The sequence below is a fragment of the Oryx dammah genome, unplaced genomic scaffold (genome assembly GCF_014754425.2).
Source record: "Oryx dammah isolate SB20612 unplaced genomic scaffold, SCBI_Odam_1.1 HiC_scaffold_4, whole genome shotgun sequence".
NCBI lineage: Eukaryota > Metazoa > Chordata > Mammalia > Artiodactyla > Bovidae > Oryx > Oryx dammah.
The window spans coordinates 30,831,397-30,852,188 of NW_024070188.1; the positions used below are offsets into that span (position 1 = coordinate 30,831,397).

The 20,792-nt window shown below is 41.6% G+C and overlaps 1 protein-coding gene across 2 annotated transcripts in view; it reads left to right on the forward strand.

Annotated features, from left to right (window-relative positions):
- RTN4IP1 (reticulon 4 interacting protein 1) overlaps nucleotides 1-20,792 on the forward strand; it is a 53,056-nt gene that overhangs the window by 28,316 nt on the left and 3,948 nt on the right. For both annotated transcript variants that reach the window (XM_040238566.1, XM_040238567.1), the window contains exons 5-8: nucleotides 356-404; nucleotides 9,820-9,956; nucleotides 12,984-13,167; nucleotides 16,316-16,408. In XM_040238566.1, coding sequence (XP_040094500.1) covers nucleotides 356-404; nucleotides 9,820-9,956; nucleotides 12,984-13,167; nucleotides 16,316-16,408 — 463 coding nt within the window. The remainder of the gene's footprint in view (nucleotides 1-355; nucleotides 405-9,819; nucleotides 9,957-12,983; nucleotides 13,168-16,315; nucleotides 16,409-20,792) is intronic.

Genomic DNA, 20,792 nt, shown 5'->3' on the forward strand with positions numbered 1-20,792 from the left:
GCACACTGAAAAGGATCCCAAAGCTTGCTCTTATAGAGAAAGCTATAGTAATTTAAGCCTAGAAAAATTGTAAGGCAAATGTTACCGACAACCATCTGAGCTACTTTAAAAATACAAATCATTGGTGTATTTGATATTTTGTATTCTTGGTAAAGAGTTCATAGTATGTCTAACTTTAAGCATTTATGGATTCTTGGTGAACCTGATAAATAAAAATCTTGTGTAATAGAATCTTGGGAAGCTGAATGTTTGCTTTGGGGATTATCTTTGAGCCAGTTACATGTTGAAAACATCTTGTTTGTTTATTCAGTTATGTTGACTTAATATCTTCATGATAGTTTCTTTTGCATTGCAGTGTTTTAATCCTGGGCGCTTCAGGTGGAGTTGGTACTTTTGCTATACAGGTAAGACAATTTACCTTTTGACTAGGAAGATTATTATTTTCATGAATTAAAAAATTTATATATTGTGGATTACTTTTTCTTGAAAGCTGAGAGAAATTACATTCAGTGTGATTTCAGCTTGCCCTTCTAAGAAGGAAATTTTCTAAGGTAGAAGGAAGCATTAACCTTTCCAGTGGTTTAATATATGAATTAGTTTTGTGGACATCCTGTATAACAAATGGAGGAAAGTTTTCAGGGAGGAAGACCATGGGCAAGTAAAAATGGATTGAGGTTTGTAGTTTGGTAGAAATTGATAAGCTAGTTCTAAAAAATATATATAAGACATGCAATAGCCAAAATGCTGTGTAAAGATGGTAGAACTCATATCTACAGAATCAATGCAATCTTATCAGAATAGCAGCTGCCTTTTTTTTGTTTTTGCATAAAAGGGCAAGTGGAATCTAAAATCATGTGGAATTTCAAGGGACCCCAAGATGCCAAACAATCTTGGCAAAAAAGGACAAAATTGGAGGACTCACACTTCTCAATTTTAAAACTTAGTTACGAAACTATAGAAGTCAGAACAGTGGCACTGGATTGGCTTTACCCCAAAAATGTTTTTGGTGTTAAAAAAAAGAGGGAACAAAAAGAACTACAATAAAAAATATATATGTATTAAAAGCAAAAAAAAGTATTTTCATAAAGTTAGATATATAGATCAACGAAATAGAATTGAATATCCAGAAGTAAACCAGTATATCTATGACCAGTTGATTTTTGACTAGGGTGACAAGACAGTTAAACAGGGGGAAGAACAGTCTTTTCAATGAATGGTACTGAGGCAACTAGATATCCACATATAAAAGGATGAAGTTGGACCCCATCTCACATCCTATGTGAAAACTAGTTCAAGCTGGGTCAAAGACCTAAACATAAGAGCTAAAACCATAAAACTCATAAGAAAACATGGGAGTAAATCTTCATGCATCGGATTTGGCAATAGATTCTTAGATATGACACCAAGAACACAAGTAAGTAAAAGGAGAAAAGAATTAGATGAATTGGACTTCATTAAATTTAAAACTTCTGTGCATCAAAGGATACTATCAAGAAAGTAAAAAGACAGCACACAGAATGAGAGCAAATATTTACAAATCATTTCTCTAATAAGGATATACTATACAGAATATGTAAAGAACTCATAACAGCTCAACAACAAAAAGACAACCCAGTTAAAATATTAGCAAAGGACTTGAGTAGACACTTCTTGAAAGAAAATCTAAAAATGGGCAGTAAGCCCATGAAAAAGTGCTTAACATCATTTGTCATTAGGGACATGCAAATCAAAACCACAGTGAATGATTGACTTAAGGAGATGTGGTATTTATGTGTGTCTGTGTTTATGTATTTGTATATACACCCCCCACACACAAAATGCATATTACTAGCCATAAAAAATAATGAAATATTGCTATTTGTAGCAACATGGATGGACCTAAAGAAATGATGCTTAGTGAAATAAGTCAGAAAAGGATAAATACTATACGATGTCATTTATATATGAAATCTAAAAAAATATAATACAGATGAATCTATATACAAAACAGAAACAGAGTCAAAGACATAGAAACCAAACATGGTTACCAAAGGGACAAGACAGGGAGGGACAGATTAAGACTACGGAGTCAATAGATACAGATGGGGAAACAGTGGAAACAGTGTCAGACTTTATGCTTTGGGGCTCCAAAATCACCGCAGATGGTGATTGCAGCCATGAAATTAAAAGACCCTTACTCCTTGGAAGGAAAGTTATGACCAATCTAAATAGTATATTGAAAAGCAGAGATAATACTTTGTCAACAAAGGTCCGTCTAGTCAAGGCTATGGTTTTTCCTGTGGTCATGTATGGATGTGAGAGTTGGACTGTGAAGAAGGCTGAGCTCAGAAGAATTGATGCTTTTGAACTGTGGTGTTGGAGAAGACTCTTGAGAGTCCCTTGGACTGCAAGGAGATCCAACCAGTCCATTCTAAAGGAGATCAACCCGGGGATTTCTTTGGAGGGAATGATGCTAAAGCTGAAACTCCAGTACTTTGGCCACCTCATGCGAAGGGTTGACTCATTGGAAAAGACTCTAATGCTGGGAGGGATTGGGGGCAGGAGGAGAAGGGGACGACCGAGGATGAGATGGCTGGATGGCATCACTGACTCAATGGACGCGAGTCTGAGTGAACTCCGGGAAATGGTGATGGACAGGGAGGCCTGGCGTGCTGCAATTCATGGGGTCGCAAAGAGTCGGGCACAACTGAGTGACTGAACTGACTGACTGACTATACATAAAATACATAAGCAACAAGGATTTACTGTATAGCACAGGGAATTATACCTAATATCTTATAATAACTTATAATGGAATATGGTATGCAAAAAACCCCACAAAACCCTGAATACCTGAAATTAACACAACATTGTAAATCAACTATGTTTCGGTTTGAAAAAAAGACGACAGTGAGGTAGCACTTCACACCTACTAGAATGGCTATTAAGAAAATGGAGCAATGTTGGCAAGGATGTAAAGAAATTGAAACCCTTATCTAGTGCTAGTGGGAATGTAAAATGATGCAGCCACAGTGAAAAACAATCTGGCAGCGTCTTAAAATCCTTAATTCTGCATTAAACTCAGAATCACCTGTGATCCAGCAGTTCCATTCCTAGGTGTATACTTGAGAGAAATGAAAACCTATGTTCAAGCAGAAACTTACACACAAATGTCCATTTGCAGCATCAGTATTCCTAATAGTCAAATAGAAACAACGGTAGTGTCTATCACCTAATGAATGGAAAAACAAAATGTGGCGTATATATACACAAGGGAATGTTATTCAGCCATCAAAAGGAATGAAATTCTGATTCATGATACAACATAGATAAACCTTCAAAACATAAGGCTAAGTGAAAGAATCCAGACAGAAAAGGTCACATTTTGTATGATTCCATTTATATTGTGTCCAGAAGAGGCAAATCTTAGAGACAGAAAACAGATTAGCGGCTGCTAGTGGCTGGGGGAAGAAACGGGAGATGGAGAGGACCCCCGGGAAACCACACCTTGATTCATCTTAATTCACCTTTAGATACTGCTGTGCCCCGAGTGTTTGTGCTCCTCTGAAATTCATGTTTTGAAGTCCTGATGCCCATAGTGATAGTATTGAGGCCTTTGGGAGGTGGTTAGGTCATGAGAGTGGAGCACTCCCGAATGGTATTAAAGCTCTTATGAAAGAGGCCAGCAGAGCTCCGGAGCCCTTCCCCATGCGAGGACACAGAAGCCACAGGCTGCGAACCAGGAGGGGGCTCGGAACACACCTAGGCGCTGACACCCTGATCTTGGACTTCAGCCTCCAGAACTGTGAGGAGTACGTGTTTGTTGTTTATAAGGTACCCAGTCTATGTTGTTATAGCAGCTCAAACAGACTTAAGGCAGATACCCAGTGCCTAATCCATAGATTGTCAGTAAATGTGAATTAATGTGTAAATGGAAGAAAGGAAAAGAGGGAGGGAGGATGGGAGAAACAGAGAAATATCATATCCTGCTGGGTAAAGTGTAATTAGTATAACTAGTTTGGAAAATAATTTGGCTATATCTACTAATTATGAATTTAAATTGCCCTGTGACAGCCTAACAAAATATGAATGTACTTTGTAGTCATCCCTCAGTATACCAAACTCGCCTTTGTTCCAGGACCTCCTTGGATGCCAGAATCCATGGGTGCTCAAGTCCCTTTCATAAAATGGCGTGAAGTGTGCAACTCTTTGCAACCCCATGGACTGTAGCCTGCCAGGCTCGTCTGTCCATGGGATTCTCCAGGCAAGAGTACTGGAGTGCGTTGCATGCCCACCTCGGGATCTTCCTGACCCAGGGGTTGAACCTGAGCCTCCTTTGTCCGCCACATTTGTAGGCGCGTTCTTTAAAACTAGCGCCACCTGGGAAGCCCGGATAAAATGGCATAAAAGTCCTACACACATCCTGTTGTATAATTTAAATCTTCTTTAGATTACTTATATTACCTAAAACAATGTAAATGCTATGTAAATCGTGCGCTGTTGATTCAGGTTTTGCTTTTTGACAATTTTTTTCCTGAATATTTTCAATCCCTGGTTGATTGAATTCAGTGATGTGGAGTTCTTAGATACAGAGAGTCAACTGTACATGCATGTTCACCAAAAGATAGGTCCCAGAATATCCTCCAGATATGTCCCAGGTATTTATCCCCTAACTGGCCATCAACAGTAAAATGGGAAAGTGAGTGAAAGTCGCTCAGTCATGTCTGACTCTTTGCAACCCCATGGAGAGTCCATGGAATTTTCCAGGCCAGAATGCTGGAGTGGGTAGCCTTTCCTTTCTCCACGGGATCTTCCCAACCCAGGGATCTAACCCAGGTCCCTCACATTGCAGGCGGATTCTTTACCAGCTGAGCCACAAGGGAAGCCCAAAATGGGAAGTGAAAAGTGAAGTCAGTCAGTCGTGTCCGACTCTTTGTGACCCCATGGACCATAGCCTACCAGGTTCCTCCATCCATGGGATCTTCCAGGCAAGATTACTGGAGTGGGTTGCCATTTCCTTCTCCAGGCAAACTGGGAAAGTGAACTGCAGTATATTCTTATGTTGGGATTATTACACAGCCGTGAAAACAGACTACTGGGGACTTCCCTGGTGGTCCAGGTGTCTGTCTTCCGATGCAGGGGATGCAGGGTTGATCGCTGGTCAGGGAACTAAGACCCTACATGCATCATGCCCCCAAAACCATAAACATAAAGCAGAAACAATATTGTAACAAATTCAGTAAAGGCTTTAAAAGTCGTCCACGTCAAAAACATCTTCAAAAAGCAAACTACAGTTGTGTACAATGTAGTAGATGAATTGAACAGGTAGAAGAAAGTCAGAAACAAGAGTATAACTTATAGGATTCCATTTAATGATACTCAAGAACAAGTAAAACTAAACAGTAGTGTCTAAGGATGCTTATCTAGATAGAAAAGCTTTTTTTTTAATAGGTGAGGGGAGGCTTATGTAAAAGCCCTGATAGTTGTTATTACTTCTCAGGGAATGAGGACGGTTTTGATTGGGAGGGGGAGGGGAGATATTCTAGTTCTTAATCTTGAACAATGCTTAAGATAGTGTTTGCTTTGTAATAATTTGTTAAGCTGTACATTTATATTCCACACACTTTTCTCTCTGTGTTATGTTTCACAATAAAAACATTTAAATAAGATTAAACAATTGATTAATAGAAAAATATCAAGTTTAAATCCCATACAAAGTTATTGTCAGAAAAAGAAAGAATGAAGAATAATAGAAGAATAACGTATCTACAGACAAGGAAAACACATGAGAAAACATCAAAATGAAACCCAGAATTTCAAAACAAGCCAAAAAGAACATTAAAAATACAAAGACATGAATAAAAAAAATCAGAATTGGAAAAACTCAGAAATAAAGTAAAGAGAAATAACAAAAGACTAAACTAGAAGGAGGGCTTCCCTGGTGGTTCAGACAGTAAAGAATCTGCCTACAGTGTGGGAGACCTGAGTTCGATCCTTGGGTCAGGAAGATCCTCTGGAAAAGGGAAGGCTAACCACTCCAGTATTCTTGCTTAGAGAATTCCATGGACAGAGGAGCCTGGCAGGCTATAGTCCATGGGGTAACAGAAAGTTGGACATGACTTTAGACTAAGCCGAAGCAGCACAGCAGTAGAAACAATGTGTAAAGGAAAAATTGTAAATTGCAAAGAAAGGAAGAGATAAAGACAGATTCAAGAGAAAAGCATCATCTATTGAAGATGGGAAAGAAAACTGCTGTATCAATAAGCATCTCTGATGAGGAAAACCAAAACCAGGAAATAAAACAAATGCTAAAACCCATAATTCAGGAAACTTCCCCACTTCCCTGAAGTTAAATGATTTGAAATTACATATTAAATGACTGGAGTGCTTATCGAAGAACATGGACCCAGAATGAGCAGTATCAAGGGAACTAGCAAAATTACTGGCCTTTAAAGAAAAGGAGAAAAATAAAAAAAACTTTGGGACATCTTTAAAAAAAAAGAATGTGACATATGAGTAAAATTAGGTTATCAGCACTTTTTGATAAGTGCTTTAATGGTGGGACTGGAGTTAGAGTAACATTTAAGACACTTGAGAAAGAATATGCTAAAATTTTATATACAGTGAGAGTGGCCTCTGTATACTAAAGGACATATGCGAACTGTTAATAACTTGCAAGAACTTGAGTATGTTCTTCTGATCTCTTTCTGAGAAATATACTAGAAAATGAGCTTCTGAAAACTAAAACGGCTAGAGAGACATAACCCTAAGGACTGGTGGTAAATGTTAAATATACAGTTATCTGTAGAACTAAAACTTCATGAGGGCTTAGAGAGTACAGTGTGTGACTGACAAAGTAAGCAGTACAACTGTTTTTAAAAAGGAATAGTGGGAAAGCATATTTAAAATTATTTCAATGCTTTCATTGATCATATTGGGGATGATTTTAGTACTATTATGCAGAGACTGGTATATGTGTAATATACAATGGAACAGTTGGGTATTTATGGTATATTTAAATTCTGTAATCCCCTTTGTCTTTGACCATCAAGATTTTAGTAGTGCAAGAAAGAAGATACAGATGTAATACAGGTTAAGTAAAAACTTGATAGTCTGGAGTTTGAATTGGAAGTATCAAAATGAACTCAAGAGCTATTTTATGTATGTATATATGCAAAACTGTCTCTTGAAATATCATTGCTCACATGCACATAAAAATTCAGGGCCTTGGAGTAATGGCAGATTCCAGATCTATGGCATGAAACGTACAAGAATGAGCGTAGAATATATAAAATAGCGGAGAAGTTAGTAAAGACTAGTCGAGTCATGCCAACTTGAAGAAATTCCTAAAGGTTATCAAAGAAGACAATTTGAGCTTCAGAAATAGTCATGATAGTTACAAAAGAATGAAATCTTCCAAATATTTTTAAATCCATGACTTAAATGAGTTCATGATAGTTTTTAGAAAGTGGTCACTTGGAAGAGGATAGGAAACCAATTTATTATTTTATAAACTAATAAAAGGAAACAATTATTTGCCCTTTCTATATGAATTGTACACCTGAATAAACAAAGTAGTATATGAGGAGAGGTGTTTCTTTATAAAAGTATTCCAACTACTAAGTGAAAACAGGAGAAGGAGAATAGCACCGTTTTGCAACCACCAGCAACCACTGAGATTTAATAAAAAGAGGAACAAGCAGACATGCTTCAGCCTTCTATAATTTGCAGATGCTGTTCTTAATATTGCTAAAAGGATGTAAACAGGAAACAGAGGATAGAGTAGTAAGTAGAACTGTCCCAGGTGTGCAGGCAGAAATTCCAGAGTTTCCAGGGAAAATCTCTGCAGGGTACATGGCCTAGATTCTTTCGCAGATAAATTTTAAGTGAAGGGGGGATAGAAGAGGAGCCTATAGTTTAAAAAAAAAAAAATAGTACATCATATTTTTAAAATGCACAAGACCAAACTGTAGTATCTAGGAAATACATATTTGAATGATAAAGCCTTTTTTTTTTTTTTTAAATGCAAGGAGGTGATTTACTCCAAGTATCAGGGTGATGATGACTTTTGGGAGGGAGAGGGCACGGTGTAGAGCTCTTGGAGTGACTGCCAGCTTGCTGTCCCTGTTGGAGTGCTGTCTGCCTTATAGACGTCTCCTGTACTTGGGCTGTATTATTTCTTATTATTTTTAACAGTTTACATAAAATTGTTTTTCAATCTAAAGCTGCTTTAAAACCTTTCAGTAGTGTGCAGTGATAGTAGATGGGAAGATTCCCTGGAGGAGGAAATGGCAACCCACTCCAGTATTCTTGTCTGGAGAATCCCATGGACAGAGGAGCCTGGTAGGCTACAGTCCACGGGTTTGCAAAAGAGTCAGACATGACGAAGTGACTAAACGCCAACAACAGCAGTGATAGTAAATAGTTCTAAGTAGGAGAGGAAAATCTAGAAATTTGGGGAAAAAAATTAATTGAACTTCTCAAGATGTGACAAATTCTTTCTGAATATTTAATACTATTTAAGAGAAGCACAAATTAAATATTGGTGCTTAGAACACAATTTCCTTTTTTCTTGACAGTTTCTTTTTTCTATAGATACTAGATATTCACCTTGGATTGTATTCTTCACATATTTGAGTTGAGTTTAGGACTCAGTGTTGAAAGCAACATGTCATTATACTCAATTGTCTCTCTGTTTGTGGCCCATAAACATGAAATATCATATTTGATGTCAGCTTAAATGTTTTAATTCCTCCTCAGATTTCCAGGGTATATTCCTTGGTTGATATTACTTTTTAAAAGTGAAATTAGATAAGATTATGAACAGTTTTTAAATCCTTTATTTTTTTGTAGTTAACAGATCTCCAGCCTTTGTGTGTGTGTCACTGAGTGGGGTTTCAGTAGTGATCAGAACATGGATCTCGCTTATTCTAATGAACCTCTACAACTTATATCAAGGAAGCTTGGGAAATTGATACTGAGGACAGGAATGAGAAAACAACGAATTTGTTATGACCTATAACTGTCCATTTGAAAATTTCTCAGTGAACACCAAGTGACTGTTCTCAGATTTTTGCTGATAATGGCTCCCTTTTAATTGTATGAAATTGCCATTGTAGGAAAGAATGACAGCAATTTTGGAGCATGAGGCTTTCTGGATACTTAATCCTGAATCCTTTTTATTTGTCTAGTTATTTTAAAATATAAAGTATCTGCATTTTAAATCCCACAAACCATTTATTTAGGTCTTTTTACTCCAAAGGAGAGGACCTGATCCATGTTTTAGAAGCAAAATGGCCACATTTTCTTCCCCTGTTTTGAAGAGCACCTTTCACTTATTGCCCAGTATCTGATTGCTTTGATGCAGTTGTCTGACTCAAGGTTATACTTACTGGAGACGCAAATGAAGTGATGTTGTGTTTTTATGTTCTGGAGGCATTTGAAATAGTTATTTTCTGAGGACGTTGTGTTTTTTCCCCTGTTACCTTTGTCATCATTGAAAATGCTAAGCTTAAGGTCATCAACTTTTGTCTTTTGTGATGCTGGTGAGATTCTGAGCCCTTCTTTAAATGAATTGGTTATAACTTCATGAAATTAAGGCGACTCACTGTCTCGTCCAGGGAAAATGAGATCTGTTTCTTGGATCTTTCTTTGTGAGCAAAAATTTAATCATTTTTACTAGCCTCTGGCAGATGGCTTCCTGTAGTTCTTGTTAAGACAAAGCACTTAGAATTGTCTAGAGATTAAGCTGATGTATGTATATCATGTGGTGCCAACTATTGTTTTTGTTTAATGCAGTTTTTCTGCCCCCCTCCCCTTTTTTTTTTCCTTTTTGGGCAGGTAATGAAAGCATGGGATGCTCATGTGACAGCAGTCTGCTCCCAGGATGCCAGTGAACTTGTGAGGAAGCTTGGGGCAGATGATGTGATTGATTACAAATCCGGAAATGTGGAAGAGCAGTTGAAATCTTCAAAGCCGTATGTATCCAAACAGTGTACATATTGGGAAGGTGGGAACAAGGACGATTGATAATGCATGCCTGAGATGGTTTGGTGGCCTTACAGTCATGCTGGCATCTTAGAGAAGAGTCTGTGAAAGCACTTCGTGTCACTAGAGGTCGTTTAGGTTGGTTTCTGTTTTTCCTCCAGACATTAATACAGCATGATCATGTACTGTGATTTGTACTAAGGAAGATATTTTGCTTACCTGGCCTTTTGCTATTTTTTTAAGTTAACTTACTTTTACCCCATTGCGTAAGAAGGCTGTATTGGAAGGTTTATTCCCCCCAGTGGCATTTGTCACCATGAGTAGAACCTAGAGCAGTACATGACGTATGTGATTAGTATTTTGCCTTTATAATGGGGGTTTCAGAGAAGCAAAGGCTGTGTAGATACCAGTAATGGATGTTGTCATTGTGCCTGAATGCCAGGCTGTTACTTGATTGAACATACCAAGTGGGACCGGACTCTGGAATTCTCTCAGGCCCCCATCCATCCTGACTGTGGCTCAGGCAGAGACAGGGAGGTGTTTCAGAACCTGGTCTTCACTCAGCCCAGGCAAAGCTGCAGCAGGGTCTCAGGAGCTATTTCATTGCTTCTGATGCAAAGATTTTTCCTTTTTTAAATTAGTTTTTTTTTTTTTAAAGATTATTTATTCATATGGCTGCGCCAGGTCTTAACTGTGGCATGTGGGATCTAGTTCCCCACCAGGGATCGAACCCAGGGCCCCTGCATTGGGAATATGGAGTCTTAGCCACTGGACCATCAGGAAAGTCCCTTAAAATGGGACTTTTTTAAAAGTCCCTAGTTTTCAGAAGCTAATTACGGTTGCTCACTTTAAGTAGAAGTATATTTTCATAGGTTTAAAAAGAGAGAAAGACCTAGGCTTCCACACAGTAGTAATGTCAGCTTCTGGGAACAGCCGCAGGAGACAGGCCAAGGTGGCCGTCTCCCTGCTATCTAGTTTTATGCATGTCTGCAGTCTGTCTCCAGAGAAGAGAAGCCCTGGCGGGTGAAGGCGGGCACGCACACAGGCCGGCCTCCCCTCTGCACCTCACTGTGCTCCTCTGCATCTCTGTCCAGTGGCTTTGCTCCTCCTGTTTGCTCTTTTCCAGTTAGAGAACCTCACTAGCTCACAAACGCAGGCTGTTAGTTTTTGAATGAATGCTTAGTTAAAATTGATCTTTGCAGCTTCTGCCTGGAGGTTGGTCTCTTAATCCACCTAGAATAAATTTGTTCCTCTTTCCAAATAGTCTTTTAGAATTGAATCCTAGGATTTTACAGCAGGAAAGGGCCTTGAAGTCCTTCAGCCCTACTCTGTCGTGCTACAGTCAAGAACATAAAGGGCAGAGAATTTGGGAGTATTTTCGTGCTCAGGATGACGCCACTTCATCGTCAGTGGGAGAGCCGGGTCTGCAGCCTGCTCTCTGGACTCCTTTTCTCAGGCAGTGCCAATTCTGTAATGGCAGGCTGCCCTCTGTAATGCCATGGCTTCCCTGACAGCTCAGTTGGTAAAGAATCCACCTACAAGCAATGCAGGAGACCCCGATTCGATTCCTGGGTCAGGAATATCTGCTGGAGTAGGGATAGGCTCCCCACTCCAGTATTCTCAGGCTTTCCTTGTGACTCAGCTGGTAAAGAATCCGCCTGCAATGTGGGAGACCTGGGTTGGAGAAGGGAAAGGCTACCACTCCAGTATGCTGACCTGGGGAATTCCATGGACTGTATATTCCACGGGGTCACAAAGAGTTGGACATGACTGGGTGCCTTTTGGTTTCAGGCTGCCCTTAAGTTTTATCTAAATTAAGTATCATCATATTTGTTTATCTAAAATTGGGAATGAAATAGGAACTTAAAAGTAGAAACTTATGAAAAGAATTTTCGGTTAGTCTTTTTTTCCTAATGAGAAGCATAACCTAGTAAGCTCACTCTTCTGCACTTCATATGCTTCAGTTTTTATTTGCTCTTGTTTAGTTTAGTCCCATGAAAGACTCAAGGGCCACAAAGTTGGCCAAAGTCGGTTTTAGAAGCTTTGATGTTTGACTTCATGAAGATGAATTTAGAAGGGAAAAAGGGTTTGCGGAAAAGGAATTCCTCTATTAGCTTGCTTGATGTATAAGCATGTATTCTCTAAATAGATCTTTGTTTTCAAAAGTATTTTAAAACTTCTTTGGGTTTTATCCCCTTTAAGTAAAATGTGATGATTACAGCAATTTTAGATTAGATTTAAGGAGTTGAATATCTGTTAATTCCTGTGGATTGCATCATGACTGGGTATTTTTTGCATGTTAGAGCAGAACTGAAGGTTGAGAGCAGGCTGTTGATTTCTCTGTAGGCATTGTGCTGATGTTGTACATGAAACCAAAAGAAAATTCCAGAAGGTGAGGAGGATGCTTCTACACGCAGATCTGATTGTGAAGGGAATAAAAGCAAATCACTCACGTGGGTCAAAATCTAATACACTCCTGTCTTAAGTATTCACATGCACTAAAGAGTACTGTGACTTATACTGGATGAACAGCTTTGCAGTTCTCTATAAAGCTTGAGTCAAGGTGTCTCAGCCTTGGCAACCTTAGTTTCTCAACTATTGACGTTTTGGGGCTGGATACTTATTTTGTGTGTGTTTTAGGATGTTTTATCATCACCCCCAGCCTCTTACCACCACCTCCCCCAATTGTCACAACTAAAAATCTCTCAAAACATTACCTAATATGTCTCCTGGGGACCAAAATCACTCTCAGTTGAAAACCACTTGTTTAAGTCATTCTTAAAGTATTAAAAAATAAGATGATTTTGTGATTGAAAAAAAAAATCACATTTGACTTCCCTTGGAGAAAGCCCAGTAAGTAGATGTGCCTTTTCTCATTTGTCCGAGCAGCCATCCCTCTGCTGTTGTGAGCTGTCGCAGAAACAAACCATGGAGCTACCTGGCGGAGGGAGTGAAGGTGGCTTGGAGCCCTGGGTAAAGGCTGACCAGGGTGTTTTGATATGGTTCTTCCTCTCCAGGTTTGACTTTATCCTCGACAATGTTGGTGGAGCTACCGAAACCTGGGCTCTAAATGTCCTCAAGAAGTGGTCGGGAGCCACGTATGTGACGCTGGTGACTCCTTTCCTCCTGAACATGGACCGGTTGGGCATCGCGGACGGCATGCTGCAGACAGGCGTCACCGTGGGTTCTAAGACGCTGAAGGTAGGAGGAGAGTCTTGGTTGGCGAGAGCCAGCAGGCACCTCAGGCTTCTGGGATTGAGTTTCTTCTGAGCCTTTTCTCCTCCAAGAGAAAAGAAACTCTGGAGTCCCATACTGACTGGCTACAAATTTTGCCTCCCCTTTAGTAGCTGTGTAACCCATGAAAACGACTTAGTGTCACTAAGCCTCAGCATCTTCACCTGTGAGATGCAGCTCATGGTGTCTCCCTTACTGTGTATTGTAGGAATTAAATGAAATCTTCCATGTGAAGAACTTGGCACAATGCCTAGTACCAAAATGTGCTTATTAAATGTTAGCCTTTATGATTAGCTATATTACTTCTCTCGATTCCGTCTGATACAACCTCTGTTTTTTGCTTGTCTGTGCCTGATGGTTCTCTCTCTGTTTCTCCATCTTAATACATAAGTCTCTTGTGTATGAGGGTGGAAGTTTTATTAAGACAGCATAGAGCCAGCTGTTTTCATGGTAGCAACAATGGGATATGCCAGTACCCCAAATGGAATAAGTGATATAAAAAAATAAAGATACATGCTTTTTTTTTTAATTAGGCAAAATACTTCAGGCTTAGGAGAAAGGCAATAGAAGTTTCTTCGAGGGTAAAAAGATTGTATGTTGAGCTATACTGCCCCATATTTGCAAGGCGACTGGCTCAATAAGTATCTTCAGCTTCTTCCTGATTCTAGACATTAATTTGGAAGCTTTTGGGGGTGGAGTTTAGGACTTTAAGTTTCTCAAATGCTCTGTACTGACCTAGTCCTTAGAGGTGGGGTAGAAGGGCCGTGATGGAGGAGAGGCTGCTCAGTCCTTAGGAACTGGGTCTGGGCGACAGGAGTGAACCAGCCGGGCAGTGTGCTCCAGGTTCTTTCCTTTCACTTGGTTCAGACGGCACCTGGGAGCAGTGTCCACAGGGCGCTTTGTTGTGGAGAGAGGAGTCTCAGCTGTCCTTTGTCTCTTCTTTCCCTTTTCATCAAACCCAGGCTTCCCAAGTGCTTTAACATAGAAGTTTAAGTTTTCCGTAAGATTTCACAGTTGGTGTTCCAGGGAGACCTCTTAACAAGTTGAGCTTCAGAGTTGTCCTCTGAGAGTAAAACAGGCCTAGCTCTCTTCATTTTCCCCTCTCCCTTTCTGGAAAGATGATAGTGGTAATCTCATGCGAAAACCTTTTAAGGAGTTTCTGATGTCTTCCTGAGAATGTGCACAGTTAAAGCCTCATTGTAGTGCCTGCCTGCGTTGGTTTACTCTCTCCTGTAATGGCCTGGAAACAAAAGAAATCGCACATCCCTTAGAGCAGAACATAACAATTCTGCTGTTGCAGACCAGAAGTTTCACGGTACAGAGCAACCTGCCGTGAAGAACCGTGGATCCGGCAGCTGTGAGCATTGCTGTTCCTTCCTTAAAACCCTGATTAGTTACCAGAATGTTTTAATTGTAGTTGATAAGGCCAGGCCTTATGGACAAGTACATGAAGAGGTCTCCTGTGATTATAATTAACTGGACCTGCTGTAAGCTTGGGACAGACAATGCCTCTTGTCTAGCTGCCTGAGCCTTCAAATTTGGTTTTGTTTTAGTTCCCTAGACCAGTGCTTCCTGACCTCTTTCATGCTGTAACACACACAGGAGATGATGATAGTATTTAAACGGCATACTGAGAGCACCCTGAGCCAAGAGCATACCATGTGGAGACTTCTGTCAGCCCGGGCTCTGCCCTGCTACTCCAAGGCCTTGTCATCCCTACTCTGGGGTGAGCTTGGGTCTGTTTGCATCTGTGGTCCTGGGATAATGATTACCAGTGACCCCTTTAACTCTTAACAGTGTTCCAGGTTGGACAATGAGCTAGGGGGTCACTCAGCCAAACCAGTAAGCCATTCTGGGCACATCCGTTGTGAAGCTCTGCCTCGACAGCAGGTTGGGTTTGTCTGTTTCTCCGCGGTCTTAAAGACTGGTTTGCATTGCCCCAGTCTTTCCTCAACAAGCTTTACTTTCAGCACTAGATAAATACTTGTCGAATCCTTCCTGGGTCAGATACTTTGCATACATTTGCATTTAGTCCCTCCAACATCCCCATCAGCAAGGTGGTGGTGCCCCCACCCTGCAGGCCAGGATACAGGCTGAAAGAGGTAACTTGACCTATGTGACACAACCATTGAGGCCTGAGGCGGAGCAGGAGAGTTCTGTTGCCCCTGCCGGCTTCGTGCCGAGATGGTAGCTGATCGTCATGCTGAGATGTGAGGCAGTAGTGAGCTCAGTGCAGAAAGCCTGTGCTCGCCCGACGGTGGTGGGCAGGTGTGGGGAGGGAGGTGGCAGGTGGCCACTGGCTGGCCCCATCTTACCTCTGGATCGCTCTCATCTGATGACGTTTAGTTGGGGGGGGGGGCGGTCATTAAGGTATCACAGAGAACCTCAGCTCACTTGCTGTTTTGATAATCTCTGTTTTGAAGAATAATCAAAAGTGGGTATGGCAGTAGAGTGGTCTTGAACCTTCTTGGTATAAGATTTTTGCTAATCTTCATCTGGGGGGCGCATTTTGTCCCATCATAGCATTCAGTGACTTGGGACTTGGTGTAATTATAGGGGAAGGTCCAGCCATGACTCATGAGGAACTTTACACTTCATTTTGCTTTTAAAACTGTCTTATTCCTCTGCGCCAGAAAAAAAAAAAATTGTGATTGGATTTCTTGTCTAAGGTCATGTTTTGGTACCTTATGCCCTTGAAGCATTCCTGAATTAGGTAAAACCTCTTTTCTGGTGCCTCGGGGCTTTATTCACATCTTGGTAGGGAAAGTCTAGAGGTCTCAGCCCCTCATATCTCCTAGGGGAGAAACCGAGTGTGTGAGACTAGTGAGACTGCCCTTGAAAAAAGAGCTTTCCTGTGCTTGCCTGCCTGACAGTACCACTTGGGGAAGAAGCCCGAGTTCACGTGGGTGTATCTCTGTTCACTCACTCAGTTATGAAACACTCAGGAGCATCTATTGTCTGTCCATCACCATGCTGGGTGTACAGCTCACTGTGGCAGCGTGAGATGGGAAAGCAGTTTGTCTGTCTTAGTCATCCAGGAAATACGTTTCCCTAAATTTGCATTTAGTCAGATTTCTTCCTTTCTGAAATTTGACATGTTTTGTTTTCTTTTTAGCATTTCTGGCAAGGAGTCCATTATCGCTGGGCCTTTTTCATGGCCAGCGGTCCATGTCTAGATGACATTGCGGAACTGGTGGAGGCGGGAAAGGTGAGTGTGTTGCCAGGGTGTCCCTGGCCACCTGGGTGACCTTCCTAGCAAGCCCAGTCAGTGGGAGCTCTACAGAGGTAGGCTCGGCCAGTGTCCACACTGCCTTATATGCCAAATTCAAATGCTGTGTTTTGGGCTGTCTCCATGGGAATCACAGGCACAGACGGCTGCATATGAGAAAGAGCATATGCCATCTAGGGCAGCCCCCTTGGTTTAAGATGAGAGGCAGGCCCAGAGAGCTTATATGCTTTTCTCAGAGACACTTGGTTAGATGGCAGTAGAGCTGGTATCTACAGCTAGGCTGCTAACATTTTGATAGTAGTCCTGAAAGGTACCATGAAGACAGTCATTGCACAAAGGTGGGGATAGTCTTGTGAGTTTACAGCTGAATTGCTTCTTAAGCTTCTGAGGGTGAGGCTGCTTTGGAGGCAAGCAGATTTCCAGATGAGCAAGGGGAACAAACACTGTGACTCTAAACCTCAATAGAACTGGACCATAAGTTGGGTCACCGGGTCTCTTGTTCCCAGGCCAGTGTAATAAAATTGATGGCGAATAAATGGTACGTCTGAGAGGGTCAGTGGGCAGGACATGGTTCAGAATTGATGGAGATTTTGGTGGAGACAGCTGGTTGTTATTTCTGTTTGAATCTGTCCTGACTTGATGGTGAGGGACTGCTCTCTAAAGCCTAGTTTTTGAGTGTCAGTAGGCCTCCCAGGGTTGATGGAAGTTGAGAAAGACTCCTCGGCTACTACCTGCTTGTTTAAGTTCTTACGTGGTTTTCATGGCCCAGACATGCCATCTCTGGAAGCAAATTCATATTCTGCTGCTGATATTTATGATTTTTATTGAGAAATTAATAGAGAATTACAGAATGAGGAAAATTATATACCCTGAGGGTTGCATGAGGTCATAGATACAATGATTATCATTCTATAGATAAGAAAACTGGCTCAAAAGGATAAAGGGACACGTTCAAGTTTGCAGAAGTGGGACCAGAGCTCATACTTCCTGACTCCAGTCCTGCACTTTTCCCTCCCTACCACGAAGCTGCGTGCTTAGTGCTTGAAGCTGATCTGGGACTTGAGCTTAAAATTGTCATGTCCTTGTCATTTTACGGTGGGCAGGGAAAGAGTTGGAGCAAGGCATACCACGTGATCCTCGCTAAGCCACGTGGAAAGAGCCTCTTGAGACGGGTTTTCCTGTGTTGGCACCTGCCCCTCTCTGGCCCATTTCATCTTTCCACTTTGGTTTTGGAAAAGAATGTTTTTAGGAAATTACTGGTTGCTTTTTTGTGCATTTAGTTTTTGTTTGTAGTTGTACTATCACAGGCAAGGAAGCTATGATAGAAAGTGGCTCATTGCTCTTTCCAGAATATTTCGGTCCCAAGTTTGCATGCCTTTTCTCAGATTTCTAAGTGTTGATGTGTACTGGGTGAACAGGGGCAGCCTTGTCACGACTGGAATTGAGTGCCTCTCTGTAAGGTTCTCCACACATCTCCCAGTCCAGTTCAGTTCAGTTCAGTCGCTCAGTCGTGTCCGACTCTGTGCGACCCCATGAATCGCAGCACGCCAGGCCTCCCTGTCCATCGCCATCTCATGGAGTTCACTCAGACTCACGTCCATCGAGTCCGTGATGCCATCCAGCCATCTCATCCTCAGTCGTCCCCTTCTCCTCCTGCCCCCAATCCCTCCCAGCATCAGAGTCAACTCTTCGCATGAGGTGGCCAAAGTACTGGAGCTTCAGCTTTAGCATCATTCCTTCCAAAGAAATCCCAGGGTTGATCTCCTTCAGAATGGACTGGTTGGATCTCCTTGCAGTCCAAGGGACTCTCAAGAGTCTTCTCCAGCACCACAGTTCAAACGCATCAATTCTTCGGCACTCAGCTTTCTTCACAGTCCAACTCTCACGTCCATACATGACCACAGGAAAAACCATAGCCTTGACTAGACAGACCTTAGTCAGCAAAGTAATGTCTCTGCTTTTGAATATACTATCTAGGTTGGTCATAACTTTTCTTCCAAGGAGTAAGCGTCTTTTAATTTCATGGCTGCAGTCACCATCTGCAGTGATTTGGGAGCCCCCCAAAATAAAGTCTGACACTGTTTCTACTGTTTCCCCATCTAATTCCCATGAAGTGATGGGACCAGATGCCATGATCTTCGTTTTCTAAATGTTGAGCTTTAAGCCAACTTTTTCACTCTCTTCTTTCACTCTCATCAAGAGGCTTTTTAGCTCCTCTTCCCTTTCTGCCATAAGGGTGGTGTCATCTGCATATCTGAGGTTATTGATATTTCTCCCGGCAATCTTGATTCCAGCTTGTGTTTCTTCCAGTCCAGTGTTTCTCATGATGTACTCTGCATATAAGTTAAATAAGCAGGGTGACAATATACAGCCTTGACGTACTCCTTTTCCTATTTGGAACCAGTTTGTTGTTCCATGTCCAGTTCTAACTGTTGCTTCCTGACCTGCATACAGATTTCTCAACAGGCAGGTTAGGAGGGGCTTATTTTACTTCTAGGAAGAAGGAGGTGAGCTGTCATCAGATAATATGGTCCATAGTTCTACATAGTGCTGAATGGGGATGGAGCCCCATCCTTAGAGGGTCCCCGTCCTCTGTAAGTCACCACACTTGTCCTAACCTCTGCTCCAGACTGACCACATGCTTATCATCACCCTTCTGTGTTCGAAATATTGTGACTCTATCTAGAAATTACTACTTATGCAACAGAGAAGAGAGGTGACTTGTGTATGTGTCCCCACTAAATCTGGTAGATACCAGGTGGCATGGCTGACAGAGGACATAGTAGAAATAAATAAAGATGCCCTTTGGGTGCCATGTCCTCCTCCAGGGTGACTGAGGAGGTGGTCCTCTGGCCTTTGATCCTCTTCTCTCACCAGGGCCGTTTGGGCTCATTTCTGACCCTGAAGGGCTCTGGGACTGTGGTGATTGATATGTGACCCTGGATCCACAAAAGGTCAGCTGTCCCGTGCATCCTGCTTTGTTGTGGGTGTGAGAGGTCGTTGCCTGTCTGCACTGGAAGATTGGAAAGGATAACAGAACCGATCTACTTACATATCATGTGGTTAGTAAAGCTTGTTAAATTGGACGAGGACATTGAAATCCTTCCAGGCTTTGGCTGAGTGCTTGATGAATCTAATTAGCAGGTGTCCAATAGATGACCTGGAGTTGTTATTTGACAGTGTACAGCCATGAACCAGAAGAGCCTATTCCTTTAAAATGCCTGAAGTTTTTGAATGAATAATACATCTGTAAGATTCTAAATCCAAAAGGTAGGAAAAGTTATCTCACAGAATCTCCTTTGACTCCTGTCCCTCAGTCATGGAGCTGCTTCTTGTCAGACCACCATCATTAACAGTTTCTTGGGTATTCCAAAGATGTTCTGTGATTCAGTAGGGTGAAACAAAAACATGATTTTTTGTACATGTAACATGTAATTAGCACATTGAGTTTAATGGGCTGAAACTGAAATTGTGCCTTACACCTGAAGTTTATTGGCATTTTCTAAGCACCATAAACATTTCCTGTTCTTAATACTTCTTAGCTAACTGTTGGTGTTGGGGTGCCTACCACAATGCATGAAACATCAAAAGACATGAAAGAAACTTGAACTATTGGTTGCTGCCCCTGAGGAGGGGAACTCGATGGCTAGGGCTCAAGTATGGGATCCTTTGGACACTTCCATCTTCCTGAGTATGTGTATGCCCACCTGTGTTCTTTGTGTTATTAAGGCCATTTGAGTCCACAGGTCCATTCAAGAGCCTAGGTGACCAACCAGATGTCTTGGTTGAGTGATGTTGTTCATATCTTGGTTTATTTATTTTAGCCAGCATCAGCATAGTCCCTATGGAGCTTATTTGAATTTAATTCAAAACCGTTACTGAGGGCTGGTAGGCATTTTGCGTTGCTCGGTAGGGTGTGGAGAGATGCGTTGGCCATGCTGAGTTGCATCCTGAGCACTGTTCACCAGAACTTTCTGCATGAATAGTACTGGTCTCTGTCTGCATTGCCTAGTGTGGTAACCACTAGCCACATGTGACCGTTGAACACTTGAAATGTGGCTGGTGCTACTGAAGGGGCAGATTGTTAATTTTCCTTACTTTTGATTAAATGCAGATTGCCGCCCGTGGCTCAGGCACGGTTTTGGCCAGGACAGCTGTGGAGCGTGCCGTAGGTTCTGAGGCAGATGATTTTCCAGACCCCTCTTGGAATGGTTGGGCCCTAATTTTGCAATGAACTGTATTCCAAAACTTTAAACTCCTTCATTTGCAACTGGATTCCCGCTCTCCCCCATAGAAAGAATGTGGTGGTTAGGGACTGAGTCTCTGGGACCGCTAGGAGAGCGCCAGCTTGCCAGATGTGGCA